Source organism: Branchiostoma floridae, chromosome 4 (assembly GCF_000003815.2).
Source record: "Branchiostoma floridae strain S238N-H82 chromosome 4, Bfl_VNyyK, whole genome shotgun sequence".
Taxonomy (NCBI): domain Eukaryota; kingdom Metazoa; phylum Chordata; class Leptocardii; order Amphioxiformes; family Branchiostomatidae; genus Branchiostoma; species Branchiostoma floridae.
Window position 1 is genome coordinate 7,713,680 of NC_049982.1, and position 13,281 is coordinate 7,726,960.

The 13,281-nt window shown below is 42.7% G+C and overlaps 1 protein-coding gene across 1 annotated transcript; it reads left to right on the forward strand.

The window, feature by feature from the left end:
* The first annotated feature begins 1,005 nt into the window (after positions 1-1,005).
* LOC118414883 lies at positions 1,006-12,323 on the forward strand. Its single transcript, XM_035819145.1, has 20 exons — positions 1,006-1,494; positions 3,332-3,424; positions 3,678-4,432; positions 4,674-4,860; positions 5,035-5,251; positions 5,523-5,734; positions 5,944-6,181; positions 6,398-6,534; positions 6,767-6,945; positions 7,364-7,523; positions 7,701-7,762; positions 7,888-7,965; positions 8,230-8,301; positions 8,609-8,758; positions 8,998-9,189; positions 9,326-9,441; positions 9,635-9,791; positions 10,080-10,225; positions 10,484-10,613; positions 10,775-12,323. Exons 1-20 carry the CDS (start codon positions 1,425-1,427, stop codon positions 11,012-11,014), a joined length of 3,591 nt encoding a protein of 1,196 aa, XP_035675038.1. The 5' UTR covers positions 1,006-1,424; the 3' UTR covers positions 11,015-12,323.
* The last annotated feature ends 958 nt before the right edge of the window (positions 12,324-13,281 follow it).

A 13,281-nucleotide genomic window follows, 5' to 3' on the forward strand; every position in this document is an offset into this window, starting at 1 on the left:
TGTAACGTACTGTCCGCTAGATAGAAGCTACACTATGCATAACATTATCTGAATAGTGGGCAGAATTACGACTGCGAGAAGGAATTCATTAGTCTCAGTCAGATTCTGTAGGAAGATTGGCTCACATTCCGTACTACCTCTTCAGTCAGACTTGTCAGGAAGATTGACGCATAGTCCACACGACATCTTCATTCAGTCTCTGCAGGAAGATTGTCTCACATTTTGCTCGAAGAGCCACAAGAATTTGGACAGAGAAGAAGGGGTTCTGACTGTCTGAGAAAGGTATGTAAAACTTTCATGATTTCTCCCTCATCTATTATGTACTTTTGCATTATGTAAAGCTAAATCAAGAGCTAAATCTATATAAAAAAACAATATTTGTATAGAATAGTAGCTCCATGTGTATATAATCAAATCGTGCAGAGTATAGAGTGATTGATTCTTAAAGCTGCCGTTTTCTTAACAGAGTATCTTTAGGTGCTACCCAGCAGTAGATCTGTCTCCGATTGCTGTCGGGGCTAAACGGAAAGTCCGCATCACCGGGAATGGCGTACGCTTAAAATCAAAACGCGAATACTCCAGTGCTACGAACCAGAAGTGAGAGCCATTCGTGCTTATCCAAATGTATGAAATCTTGTGCTGACAAGCCCTGCTCGAACTGCAAAACAGAATGGGTATGGGGATTGACCTTTGGATGGTACACTGAATGTCACTTGTGCCTGCAGGTGAGCGCCGACTATGCAAATATGAGTCAGCACATTACTGTTGTTTACGCGAAGCGTTTGCATGACGTGTTTGTCTTTTTCAGTGACTATCGGTATTCACCTTGCTCCTCACGTGGGCGGAAAACCCCGATGACGACGGATAATTTTGGAAAAACCCGATAGGCCACCCAAACCCAGACCAATCAGAGTCACGCAAACAAAACAACCTGTTGAACAACTTGCATGTACTGTGACCTGTGCGCACGTGTTGGAATGCGAATGTTCAGTGCCAACCGGACCCTCGCAACAAACATTTCGACAACAACCGTGACACTTTTGCGAGATTTCCAACTTCCACCAGTTATTACTTGCCCAGTTATAATAAGAAAACGATAATCATAAAACTATGGTATTTCATAGACGTAGTTTGCTGGGCTGGCAACCGTACGACGATCGTCCTGTCGGTCATGTAGTCCCGCAGTCAGGGATCCCCCCTTCTTTGAGCAGGGTGTTTTCCCACGACAAACATTGTCACCTCAGCAGTTCGACAAGGAAGTCTTCCTCTTTCTTAAAGACTCCTGCAATGTTACTCATTCGTGACACAGTCTCGTTGAGAACTGTTAGTGTCAATTGGAAGCTATTTGTTGGGAAGAAGTGTACCTAATAGCTTTCCGGACACAGGCAGGGCCAGTTCTGCATATGTACTGACAGGTGGAACAAATGGCTCACCGCGGACGAGCTCAGAGGGTAGATCGTCGCCCGCCTCCCGTACCGGCCGGGAGGAACAGGGGTAAGTTGTGCACAAGTTTTGCCTGGACGTATTACATAGTACTACTACAGTCATATACGCTATTTGGGACGAGAAATACTACATGTATTTTTAGATCGGTGCAGGCGTGATTGGAGTTGTGTAACTACTTTATAACACTGTAAAGCTTTCCTGCCCTTAACTGCGTATATCCGCGTACATTGTACGTTGATTTGTTAAAGCTACTTAAGATCAAAACCCGCCGTACGTGTTTTTTGTCCGTATGGAGGGAGACCGTGTCCGCCACGTGCTTGCAACGTACGATCTCGTATGCAGGCCGTCCTTGCAGGTCTTGCTTACGTACTATTTCCTCACTCAGTCTCATGTTGTAAGTGCGCGCGTAAGTACTGGCTCGTACAGGTGGTGAATAGGCAGCCCGAACGCAGAGAAAGTTCTGCGCTTAAAGTGCTACAACGTGTCTGTGTGCTACCAAGTCGGATTTCGTACGCAGGCGGTACTTACTACTTACGGATCCCAAAGGATTGCCCACGTGTTTTGCACGTAGACAGCACGCAGTTGCACGTACGGTGGGTTGTGCCCTTTAGCTGCCGCTACCAGCCCAAAGCTGCCTCGGCAGACCCGTGTAATGAGTTGTTTCATTGTCAATAAAGAAAGAAAGCTTGAAATGGTGCGTGTTTGATGCTATGATACAAGGTGTTTCAACGTTACGGTTGTTAAAAAGCTATCTCAATGTAGCCAATGTCTCCCATGTTTGTCTCCCATGTTTGTCACAAAAGATCTGGACAAGCTTAGCTCTATGACAGAAACTTCCGGGAGACGGCCGAATCGTAAACATAGCTTCGTACGTATTGAGCGACATGACATACGCTTGAGCTAGGATTCGTCCGAGTTTTCAAAGTGTGACGGCCAGAATTGCATTTAAAAGCATCATTGATATTTTCAGTGATTTTTCCCGACAGTCTCTTTCCCAAGACCCAATGACCTTGACCCCCGTAACTAGATGCCCTCGTGCGACCTTATGTTGTATTGCATTATAGGAGAACATGGTGACATTCGCAAACCTGTGCCATAAGTCGGCACCAATCTGAGCAATTTGTCCCCTAAAAATACATTATCTTTTAAGTTTATAAAAAAACAAAATGACGGAAATGGGCGCAAAATTGCGCAATTCATGATATTTTATAGTATCTTCCATATACTGCGCCAAGTATCGTAAGTGAGCATGCTTTTATCACTACAAATCTCCTTTTGGTGCATGCATTTTTTATGCATTGTCCATGTACATTGGCTTTCAATCCAGTGACAACACTGCTATTTCCTATAACCTGCTCATCTGGGCAAGTCACTGTGACGACAAGGGATATTGGTGCGGCACAAAAAGTTGGCCAAATTTCCTGACTCATTAATTTTGCGCAGTCCAGGGAAATACCCGCCTTGATACTTCGTCCACGTCATGTACAAAGGTCCATTTTTCGGAATAATATTATTTGTCACCAGGTTATAACGATTTAGCTGTTGATAAAGACCTTGGCTTCCCGTATTTGTTTAATGACTTCAAATACCAGAGTTACCAACCTAGGATTGATGTGTTCAAAAATTCGTATTTTCCCAGAACTATCATGGTGTGGAATTTGTTATCACTAAGTACAGTAGGGGCGTCTTCTCTGGATAGTTTTAAAGAACGCTTGCAGATAGATGTGCAAAAGTTAGGTGTGACGGATCGTTCAGTGTAATATAACCAGCTGCTGCCGCACCGCCTGCCTGCGAAGCTGGTGTGTTACGCCGAAGGGCAGTTTTACCGGCTATATAGATACAGATACAGATACAGAAATCATGAGTTGCCCTTCTGCCCTCACAGTTGGGATTGTTGGTGATGGAAACGCCGTGATGAACTTTGCGGGCGGACAGCCTTATGTTAACGTAGGAGCTGCCCGGGAGGTTCTCGCACAAGGTAGAACTTATTATTTTGTTGTTCTTTGCATTTATTAAAAATGTCACCAGCAAACTGACTATGACAACCACTGTCAATTCTCTTATATCACCCATGCTACATGATGGGGTGCATCATTTAGCAGTTTTTGGTGTTACGAGAAACATAATTGTTTATTTTTTGTTTGTTTGTTTGTTTGTTTGTTTGTTTGTTTGTTTGTTAGAAAATGATTTTTTGTTTTGTTTTCAATACTTTTCTGTATTTCTTTTTTCAGAACCCAACGACAGATGGTCTTATCAGACCTTTAGTAACGATGTCACCGGCTTTATCAACGACCTGTCCTCAACAGCAGGGTCCCATCGCTATTCGGTTGAACACCGTGTACGAAAAGAATATTTGCCCAAATTTCGCCCAGACCTGAAACGTGACCCTTTGAAGAAATTTTCAGAATGTAGGCGTGTACTGACAGAGGTTAGCAGCCAAGACAAAATCCCGTCAATCGCAAAAACTGGCCTGAAACTGCTCAAAGAACTTGTTTTGTCCGACCCTATCAAGATTGAAACCTCAGAGAAGCTCGTGACTCACGAGGAAATATTGCGCAAAAGTTTGGACGCTCAGGCGTTCAATCAGCAGGATCAGATTGAGCAACAACTGCGAGTGGAGACATACGCATTCGTGTTGTCTTGTGTCAGTCTCCACTACTGCAAGGGGACTTTGAACCCCCCAAGTGGTGGATTCTGGCAACCCCTGACGTGCGTGCGCGACTTCCTGAAAACCATTCGAGGCGAAACGTGTGCTCTGAAATCAGCTGTTTTCTTTGCTTTGGAAGCGATTTCAAGGCTCATAGATTCTGAAGAAAAGAAGTCAAAGGCATTGTTGACAAAACTTTCGAAATTCTTAGCATTTATCGAAGTAGAGGCTAAAAAGCAGGACCCCTTAACAGACAAGTTGATAAAGAAGGTGACAAAATACGTCAACAGTGTCAGCAGCTACGACGAAGATCTGGCCCTCATCTATCTGTCTGTGTTGGTGAGTCTGACAAATATTCCAACAATTCTATATTAGTCATAAATGGTATTTAAACATATGTTTCAGTTGGCTCATTTTGATACATCTTACTTTTAAATGACGAGCCATTTCAATGTTGAACGGATCCTCTATGTGCATTTGATGTTTTAAGATTGCCTCCAATTATGACGCACATTTGAAATGCTTGAACGTCACAGGCAGCTTTTAGGCATCAAAGTTCACTAACGTTATTTCACTGCAGGCACGGACAGCTCCGGGTGGTCTGGTGTGCCTCCAGCTCCTGGCGGAATGCCGGGTACACCGCATGGAGACCGAGAGGAAGAAGCTGAGGCTGAAGAAAACCACACAGCAAGAGCCCAGCTGGTCAGTCCTCCATCGAGTCGCTTGGTACATGATTCGACTGGCAAAGGATACGGGCACTCCAAAAGGTACGTGTTGTCTAAAACTTCGACCCCTGGAACAGCTTTGAAAATCAAAATCGTTTTGTAAATTTGGCTACCTCTTCTCGTTGTTTCAACGTAATGACTACACAGCATTTACTGCAATGATACCTATGTACGTAAAGATGTTTCATCAATGATGTTACATTTTCCACCTCTTAGCAACCCGTATTCAAGCCGTCCAAGCTGACGACACCATGTGTCTGGGCTCCTTTTGGACCAACCCAGATCTGAAGAAGATCGGTGACTTCCAGACGGCACACAGCCTCATCATGGCGATGTGTGAAGATCTCATCTACTCAGACATCAGCGAGATCGCCGAGGCAGTCACTCCGCCTCTCCTGGTCCGAAGAGGCACGATTGACTGCAGCAAGCTCTTGTATGTTTACGGTCTTCGTTCATATATAATCCATATACTCTTTATATATCCATATCAGCGCAGTTCACCAGTGAAGTGGCTGTGATACCAGATATGGTGTAGTTTGTCATGACTAAAATTTGTGAAAGAAGACGACGGCGACTCGGCAGCTATAATAGGTTTGGAAACCATGATTATGATTTGTTGCACTAGAGAGCTACGGTGTACCTGGCATGTCTTTTGCACAAATATGCACTTTGTTAATAGCCCTGGTATCACGATTCTTATGTAGAGACCGAGTGCTTCCCAAACACCTTGCATACCACCACCATGATGAAGATCTCGAGGTGTTTCCAGAGCTTCTCCACCAAAGTAACAACAGTGTCATCTACCAAGGTGTGAAGGGCGCCAGACAGAACCACGTCGCTGTTAAAGTCGCCAGTGTTCAAAACCTGGAGAGCTCCAATCATCGTCTGCACGATACCAGCACGACGGCTTGCAAAAGTAATCTTCTTTGTTAACGTCACATGCATGTGTGTTTTATCCTAAAGTGAATGTAGCAAACGCCAATAATCTGTTGCCTCGCCACTCGCGAACAAAGTCGTAAAATTACCGCACACCTTAGTAACTTGAAGTTTAACTTAACATTACGAACGACATTTCATGGTCTTCATATTCTGGAAGGGTGACAAAATTACTTTCTTGATATCTAGGGATCCAAGAGGAAATCAGAGTCCTCAAACGGCTAAAGCACCCGAACATCATCAACCTGTTGGACTCAAGTGTGAAATCTCCTGTTCATTACGTCATGGATCTGATGACGCACGGCAATCTGCTGGTCTACCTCCGGAAGCACAGGAGCCCGGTGCTGCCGCCTCAGCAGCTGTTTGACATCGCCATACAGGTTATCCGAGCTCTGGTGTATCTGCAAGGGGACAAAACTGTACACCGGTATGTAATAGTTATCATGTTTGGAATTGTTTCTTAGCAGGGGAACGAATGAGACAAATGCAGATCACGCTCCAGATCTATCCCAATGTTTACGTGACGTTATGTTTGGTACTTTTTTATCTTGTCGCAGCAATATTTCAACGTTTTGAACTGCTCTAATGACCCGTTGTGGTAAATGAAATAAGTGCTATAACGTTAATTGTTTTGGTACCACAGTATGGTCATGGCCAAGAATGTCCTGGTGACTTTGGAGGACGGGGAACTGAAATGCAGACTCAGTGGTTTCTGCAAGGCAAGGAAGGCAAAGGAATCAAAACCGTACGCAGTCCAAGATTGTCTGACGTACTTTAAAGGTACTACTCCTATTCATCCATCTGAATAGAATTTGGCTTTCAGATAGCTAGTGCTATAACTCATTTATGGGCTCTCCTCGATTTATGTTATATTCTTCAGACTTTTCAACCAATGGAAATTGCAAACTTTACCTTTAACGACTTTTTCAACTTTGTTATCTTTTCTACATACATAATGTTACATTGTAGGTTTGTAGATTGTAGTCATGACGTACTTGTGTTATTTATACAGGATCTTGGAACGAACAGATGCCTCTGAGGTTTCTTGCTCCGGAGTCTTTAGTCGCGCAGTGGTACTCCGCCAAGAGTGACATGTGGTCATTTGGAGTATTTTTGTACGAATTGTTCACTTGCGGGGCCGTGCCGTACCAGGAGTTCAACTGTATGTCAACAGATGACCTCCTGTTCAGGGTAAGCTCTAGCCTTCTGACAATGGACCCTATACCAATGTAAATTCTGTTCAATAATTCGCTATGTATCTTGTACGGTTCTCATCTAGTCATGATCGCCATACGTTTGTCAATTTGTATATCACAGTATTACAATACGCCATAACTTTACGTCCATATTCCTGTAGTCATAGACCTTAGACGAGGCGAGTGCCATTGTATAGATTGATTTATCATTGTTGCCTTACATTGTGCAAATGTCGTTCATTCATTCTTATATGTCTCTTGTTTTCTGTAATCATTTTTCGTGACAATGATAATGAGTATATCCTGATAAGATTTTGATATAGCATTTGAGCAACCATATGCATCTGGATTTGAAAAAAACCCATAGGGAAGATCTAGACCTTTTACATTATGTTCGCCTCTTTCCTTTCTAGATCACCCGACAAGGCCTGAGAATGAAGCAGCCCCGTTGCGTGCCCACCAGCGTCTTCAAACTCATGAAAGCCCTCCTGAGAGTGGATGAGTTGGAGAGGCCGTCAGCAGACTTCATGCTCGATCAGGTCGAGCAGCTACAACCCAAGTACAGCGGTACAGGTGGGTTTTTATCTCCTAGTACTGTATGTAGGTATGTCTTTGATCAAGATTATGATCAACCTCAGAATGATTGATGATCTTTATTTCAATGTTCATTTATTTGGTAAAAGCTCTCAATTTTCTCACTTTTCTTAGAGGTCAGCGTTGTCACAATATTTACATTTGATCATTTTTCAGACGACGACTGGAGACCATTGCTGCCACCAATCGAGGACGTTGTCGATGCCTACGATTGTCAGGTATCGATCCACGTTACACTTATTCACACCGCTCAGGTTGCCGTTCAAGGCCTTGTCTTATGTAGCCAACTGCTAGCTTCTGTCCTTGTACAGAGATAAGATATCTAGCGTTTTGTGTCTTGCAGAAGATTCCAGAGACACTGCTTAAACGGCTGAAGGACCCAGATGCCAGCAGAAGTGACAGAACAAGTATGGTGGACAATGTAAGTTATAGCATGGAAGGCATATTCTTTTAAATCTCTACAAATTCTCTCTCCAACTGTCACAATACTCTTTCGCATAAATGCATGCCACTTTTACTAAAGTGAATAATATTGTGTATCATTGCAGTGCTAGTGGTAAACTAGCTGTAGAATAGAGGCCCTCTTCACATCATTAAAAAATTAATGGAGTGTAAATTTAGCATTACACCAACTCATCACTTGTTATTGCACGTGACTTTCCTCTTATCTTTGCTGTTGCTGTAGGCTCTGCAGGAATGCTACGACGACCTGATGTATGACTCTATCGATAGACCAAAGCAAACGGTCCACAAGGAGGTACGTAACCCACCTATCTCATCTATATCCCTACGTTTGCAATACCTTTCTGCAGATGTCATTGTGGCTGTATTCCGACATCCTCATGTCTCATGAGTCATCACGCATACATGTATATATATATATGGCCTTCTTTGGTCAATATTGACCATGGTAAAATCCTAATTGATATCAGCCCTACAGCGTCGACTGTGGCTAAACAGTCCTATACGAGAATGACAGTCTCTGCCACATATGGCACATCTGTAAGCTGACTCAGGTTACGCATTACGCATACATGTAATGACCGTATTATCGCTTGTTGCAGGAAACCATGACGTTGGAAAAAGTGCCGAAGGCTCTGGCCTCTGTGGAGACGTACAGAGAGATTCAGCCTGCCACCAAGGACTGCGAACAGCTGACGGCCATCAGGCGTCTGAAGGATCCTGCTCGGAGTGGAGAGGAGTTCGCCTGTCTGGTACGTAACTCTTCTGGTATACTAGTATCCTACTTCAATAGGCTTAGATATGTCGATTTTACTTTTCCACAGTTTACTCTAACGTAATGTTCAGCCGATGCTTTAAAATGTAAAAATATGAATGCTCCGATCCTTTGTTGTACCTAATTTCTCCATTTTGCATTTCTCCATTCAACTCACTTGGTTGTTGTTGTAGTGCAGCGTTTCAGATTTAGAAAAATATGTATATATTATCACAGTACACAGCGAGGCCCTCGGCCGGCAACCTCCGTGACTACGTGGCCAGTAAGAGTTGCAGCAGCCCATCCCAGCTGGAAGATCTCTGTAAGGCAATGACTCAGGCACTACAGTATCTTCACGGGAAGGATGTCGTCCACAGAGACCTGCGACTCGAACATGTGTTCGTGGAGAATGATAATGGCCAACTGAAGGTGTCTGTCATAGCTTATAGTGGTAACCTGCATTTTGAAACATTTATGTAACTGCACATGCTTTGTATGCTGTCAGTTTAGGTAACACAGAAGCTGCTCTGATACGATAGTAGAACTTTTCTGTCCCTTCTTCAAGGTAATGCTGGGCCGTTTTGGTCGGACCAAGAAGCTGCTCCAAGGCCCGTACGACCAGGACGTGTCGGAGAGCTACTTCGAGTACGGACGCCCTGGACCGGTGGATGCCAGCAGATGGTTCGTGTGCAAAGATGCGCAATCAATATCATTATTGATTATTTTGCTGAGTATCTTTCCAGGCTGCTTTTAGATACACTAGTTCAAAAGGTCAATCTTAGAAGTCGAGTCAATTCAATTTATATGTAACAACCTAGACTCTATTTTGTGAACAGTTTTGTAAGGGAGACTTCTTCTTTAAATCGCTCTGTAGGTCCCCGCCTGAGGTCCTGCACTTCGGCCTGTACTCCTTCAAGAGTGACATCTTCAGTTTGGGCACGGTGTTCCAAGAGTTATGGCAGGCATTCGACGCACCTATTGGAGCCAAGGCTCACCTGACGGTGCCTTACCAGGGGATGAAGGCTGCTGAGGTGTGTACGATTGGCCTGATGTGTAGTGCAGTAGGCTAGGTATACGTACATTCAAAGCTGAAAAGAACATAGCGTTAAACGCATGCATATGGAAAATTGTTGACCTTGTCACATCATAAACATCTTTGTCTGGTTCATCATGATACAAATAGGCGTCCATGGACCAGCTCGATTAACTTAGTAGCCTGCATCACGAGTTCCCTTTGTGATGAAAAGAAGTAGTCAAGTGGTAAGTGAATTCCTTTCATGATCAGAAATATTGAAATGTATTGTTGATGTATCCTACAGATCAAGGACTTCCTGGATAAGAACATGCCGTTGGAGAAGACGCCCACTTGTCCGGACTGGATGTTCCAGCTGATTCAGAAGTGCCGGGCCTATCATAACGTGGACAGGCCGACGCTGGAGGACATTCTGCAGGTTTTGGAGACTCAGTAAGCCATTACCTTACAAAATTAATGACGGAGGGTAAATGTCAAAGTAATTCATAATGTAGAATCTTGAGATAGATCATTTGTGTTTATTAGAAACTACAGCAAGGACAATCCTGCCCAAACCCTTAGATCAAATGTATAGCTGTGTTGTGAAAAATGTTGTAGAATATAGAAACAAACTGTACATGTGTGTCATTGTGAAAATCTCCAAAGTATGAAGTTCTCACCAAATCCTTATTTTCCTGACCCCTTCGACAGCGAGGTTCCCGGAGAATGGCAGGAAGACCCGTACATGTTTGACTACTATGCCCTGGTGAAATTGTTCGAACGAGAATCTTTCTCCGACGATTCAGACCCTGATGTGTACGAAGACGTCGTCCCCAACGAGGTAAAACATTAGTTTTGTCAAAACAAAAGTGACCACTGCTTGTTGAAAAAAGTTTTTAATCTATTTAACTTTTGTATTGTGTATCTTATTACCTGGATATCGAACTTTTATCGACCTTGGGTTACTTCGTTTCTTTAGTTTTTTTTTTATTTTCTCTATAGGACCGTGCCGGTGGCGCTACGTGCTCCTCATCGGAACCGACGTATATGAACCTGCCTTTGTCGGGACATCATGGGACGACAGACGACCTGGACGCTGACTCGGATGAAGAGGAGGGTGCTGTGGGGGGTGAGGAGGGGGCACTGCAGGCATCTGCCATCTGGGCCGAACAACCTGTTCAGATGAGGGGTGGGTCGAAAAATACCAGGAGGAGGACCCGATACAGCATGTATCATTCTTAGTTAGCTATCCCTAATTGCTACTGACCGTTAAGGTATTGATCCCGTACTTTATGTGGAGGAAAAGCTATAACTTGTAAATACTGTACGTTAGATATAGTAGAAGGCGAAATACATTTTATCTCAAACTGCCCCTTCTATAACCGAGAAAAGGCCGCCAAATTCTATCCTGATATCTCCACGTTTACGGACAAAAAGAAAACTACTCTCCTTTTAACGTCGCAAAACCCAAACATTACAGAAAAAGTGTGATCTTTCGTCTTCCACTGTCTCAGAAAAAGAAGTCAAACCTAATAAGTTACATCTTTAATTAGTTTAAGTTAGAATAGAGTAGTCGCTTACTATACTGTTTACCATTATTTGTCTGTCATTTTTGTCACTTGCAATTAGCCCTCGGGCAAGAATTTGCAATAAACTTATTATAACTATCAACCTACCTTAAACACCAGAGCTATAGGTGTTTTCAGGTGTCTATAGTTAGTTTCATATAGGTCATGTTTGTAATTGGAAAACTTCAGAACTCAGAATGTTTTCTGGTTATAAAAATCTACTGTAGCTCATGTTTTATACATAATTTACAATATTGCAATAATGGAATATGGAATCAATTTGTTATTTGTATATTTGGCTTAATGAAGATGCATATAATGGATAGTTCTATATGTGGACTACTACTACTAGCTTTTGACTTTGGACATAATTAGATAGGTGATAAATATAATATCATTTCTTGTAAATAGTAGTGCTTCTACAATTTCATAATTCAAATAAAATTCAGCTCTTGGGGGCTGAGACCAACTTTTGCAACATGAGGCCTCCATGTGACATGTCTAAGTATAAACATGTCTGTTATTATTGAGATATATATATACGTTTGTGAAATACTTTAGATAGAAATTTGGTAATACGATTATGAAATATACTGAAGTATATTTTTTCATAATTTTTATACCAATTTTGACAAAATAAAATGCATGATTACAAACCAATACACATGATATAGCGTTAGAAAAAATCTGGTTACTTTGGAAAATTTTACTATTAGATCGTCTCTTTGGGTTCCTGACCTGTTATAGAGGTAGCTGTACAAGTAACGTTTCGATATGTAATATTTACCTTTTGTTATACTCACAAATCGCTGCTGCCACTATCAATGCATTCCATAGCCATACGTCCCATAATTTACAGGAACTTTTAATTTTCTTGGGTAGACTGGGTATACTTGTTCTATTTTGTACCTTGGTTTTTAGATGTTTTTGGAGGGGGCATGAATTATGATACACAAGGCAATAAATGATATTCCCGAATCCAACTGCATTGTTTGTTTCTCTTTATTCATGTCACAGAAATCAATTAAGTAGGGTAAAAAGGCACTTGGTATCCACTTGGTATCCAGCACTTCACATTTCTTAAAGATTGCGAAAGAAAGTGACAAACGAAGGTCTGACTGACACGTGTCATTGCTGCCATACAACCATGATATTTTGTCCTTTTTTTATTTATTTCGCCTTTCCGTCGTTGATTTTCGTAGTTACTGGATATTGTGCCGCCCATTCACACACACATGTAACGTTACCATCATGTCCTCACGGTCGACCGGTCACCGAAAGGTCCTCGGAAATAAAGCTGTGGTTGTGTCAAAAGAGTGTCTATTCTCACTCAGTATTGTCAACGTGTGCCAGCGCCATCTATTTCTGGGTGTGATATCTGCACCGGGTATAGAAACAGCTTACAGCGGCGCGGCAAACTGGGTATAATAGTGTTGTGTGTATCTTTTATCATATCAACATGGATGTATGTTTGTTCGTATCCTGATTATTTATAGCCAAACTTTTACAATCCATTGTGATAAACAACCTGCACCTTTTTAGCAGGATGTGCATGAGCTCCCAATTTACCGGGAAATACGGATCGGCGACTGTCTCACTCAGGAAGCATTTTAGGTGTTAAAGTAAGAAACATGCATCCACATGTCAAGGACGTTTTTCAGTGTCATCAACTAGCACTGGGATGGAGGGTCCAATTGGGCATATTAACATTTTATGAAAGCAACACCCGTTACACTTTCGACACCGTACTTTTTGATACTGCCCAACAGAGGTCAGCCTTGCTGAAACAATGCAAGCAGAGCCCCGTTCAATCTCCAACTCTCTCCCCTGTGTGTTTCTTAAACCATAGCTACGTCATGGCGCGTCCCCTCTGAGACCCTCAAATCTGCATACCACCCATTGTTCGCAGGGCGTACCCCACCCGACAAGTGTGTGGTTCGA

Bases quoted from the DNA above. Each gene is read 5' to 3' on its own strand.
- LOC118414883 (XM_035819145.1), top strand. From the start codon at position 1,425: ATGGCTCACCGCGGACGAGCTCAGAGGGTAGATCGTCGCCCGCCTCCC. The intron at 9,442-9,634 runs GTTCGTGTGCAA...ATCGCTCTGTAG, and splicing joins CCGGTGGATGCCAGCAGATG to GTCCCCGCCTGAGGTCCTGC. The intron at 9,792-10,079 runs GTGTGTACGATT...TGTATCCTACAG, and splicing joins AGGGGATGAAGGCTGCTGAG to ATCAAGGACTTCCTGGATAA.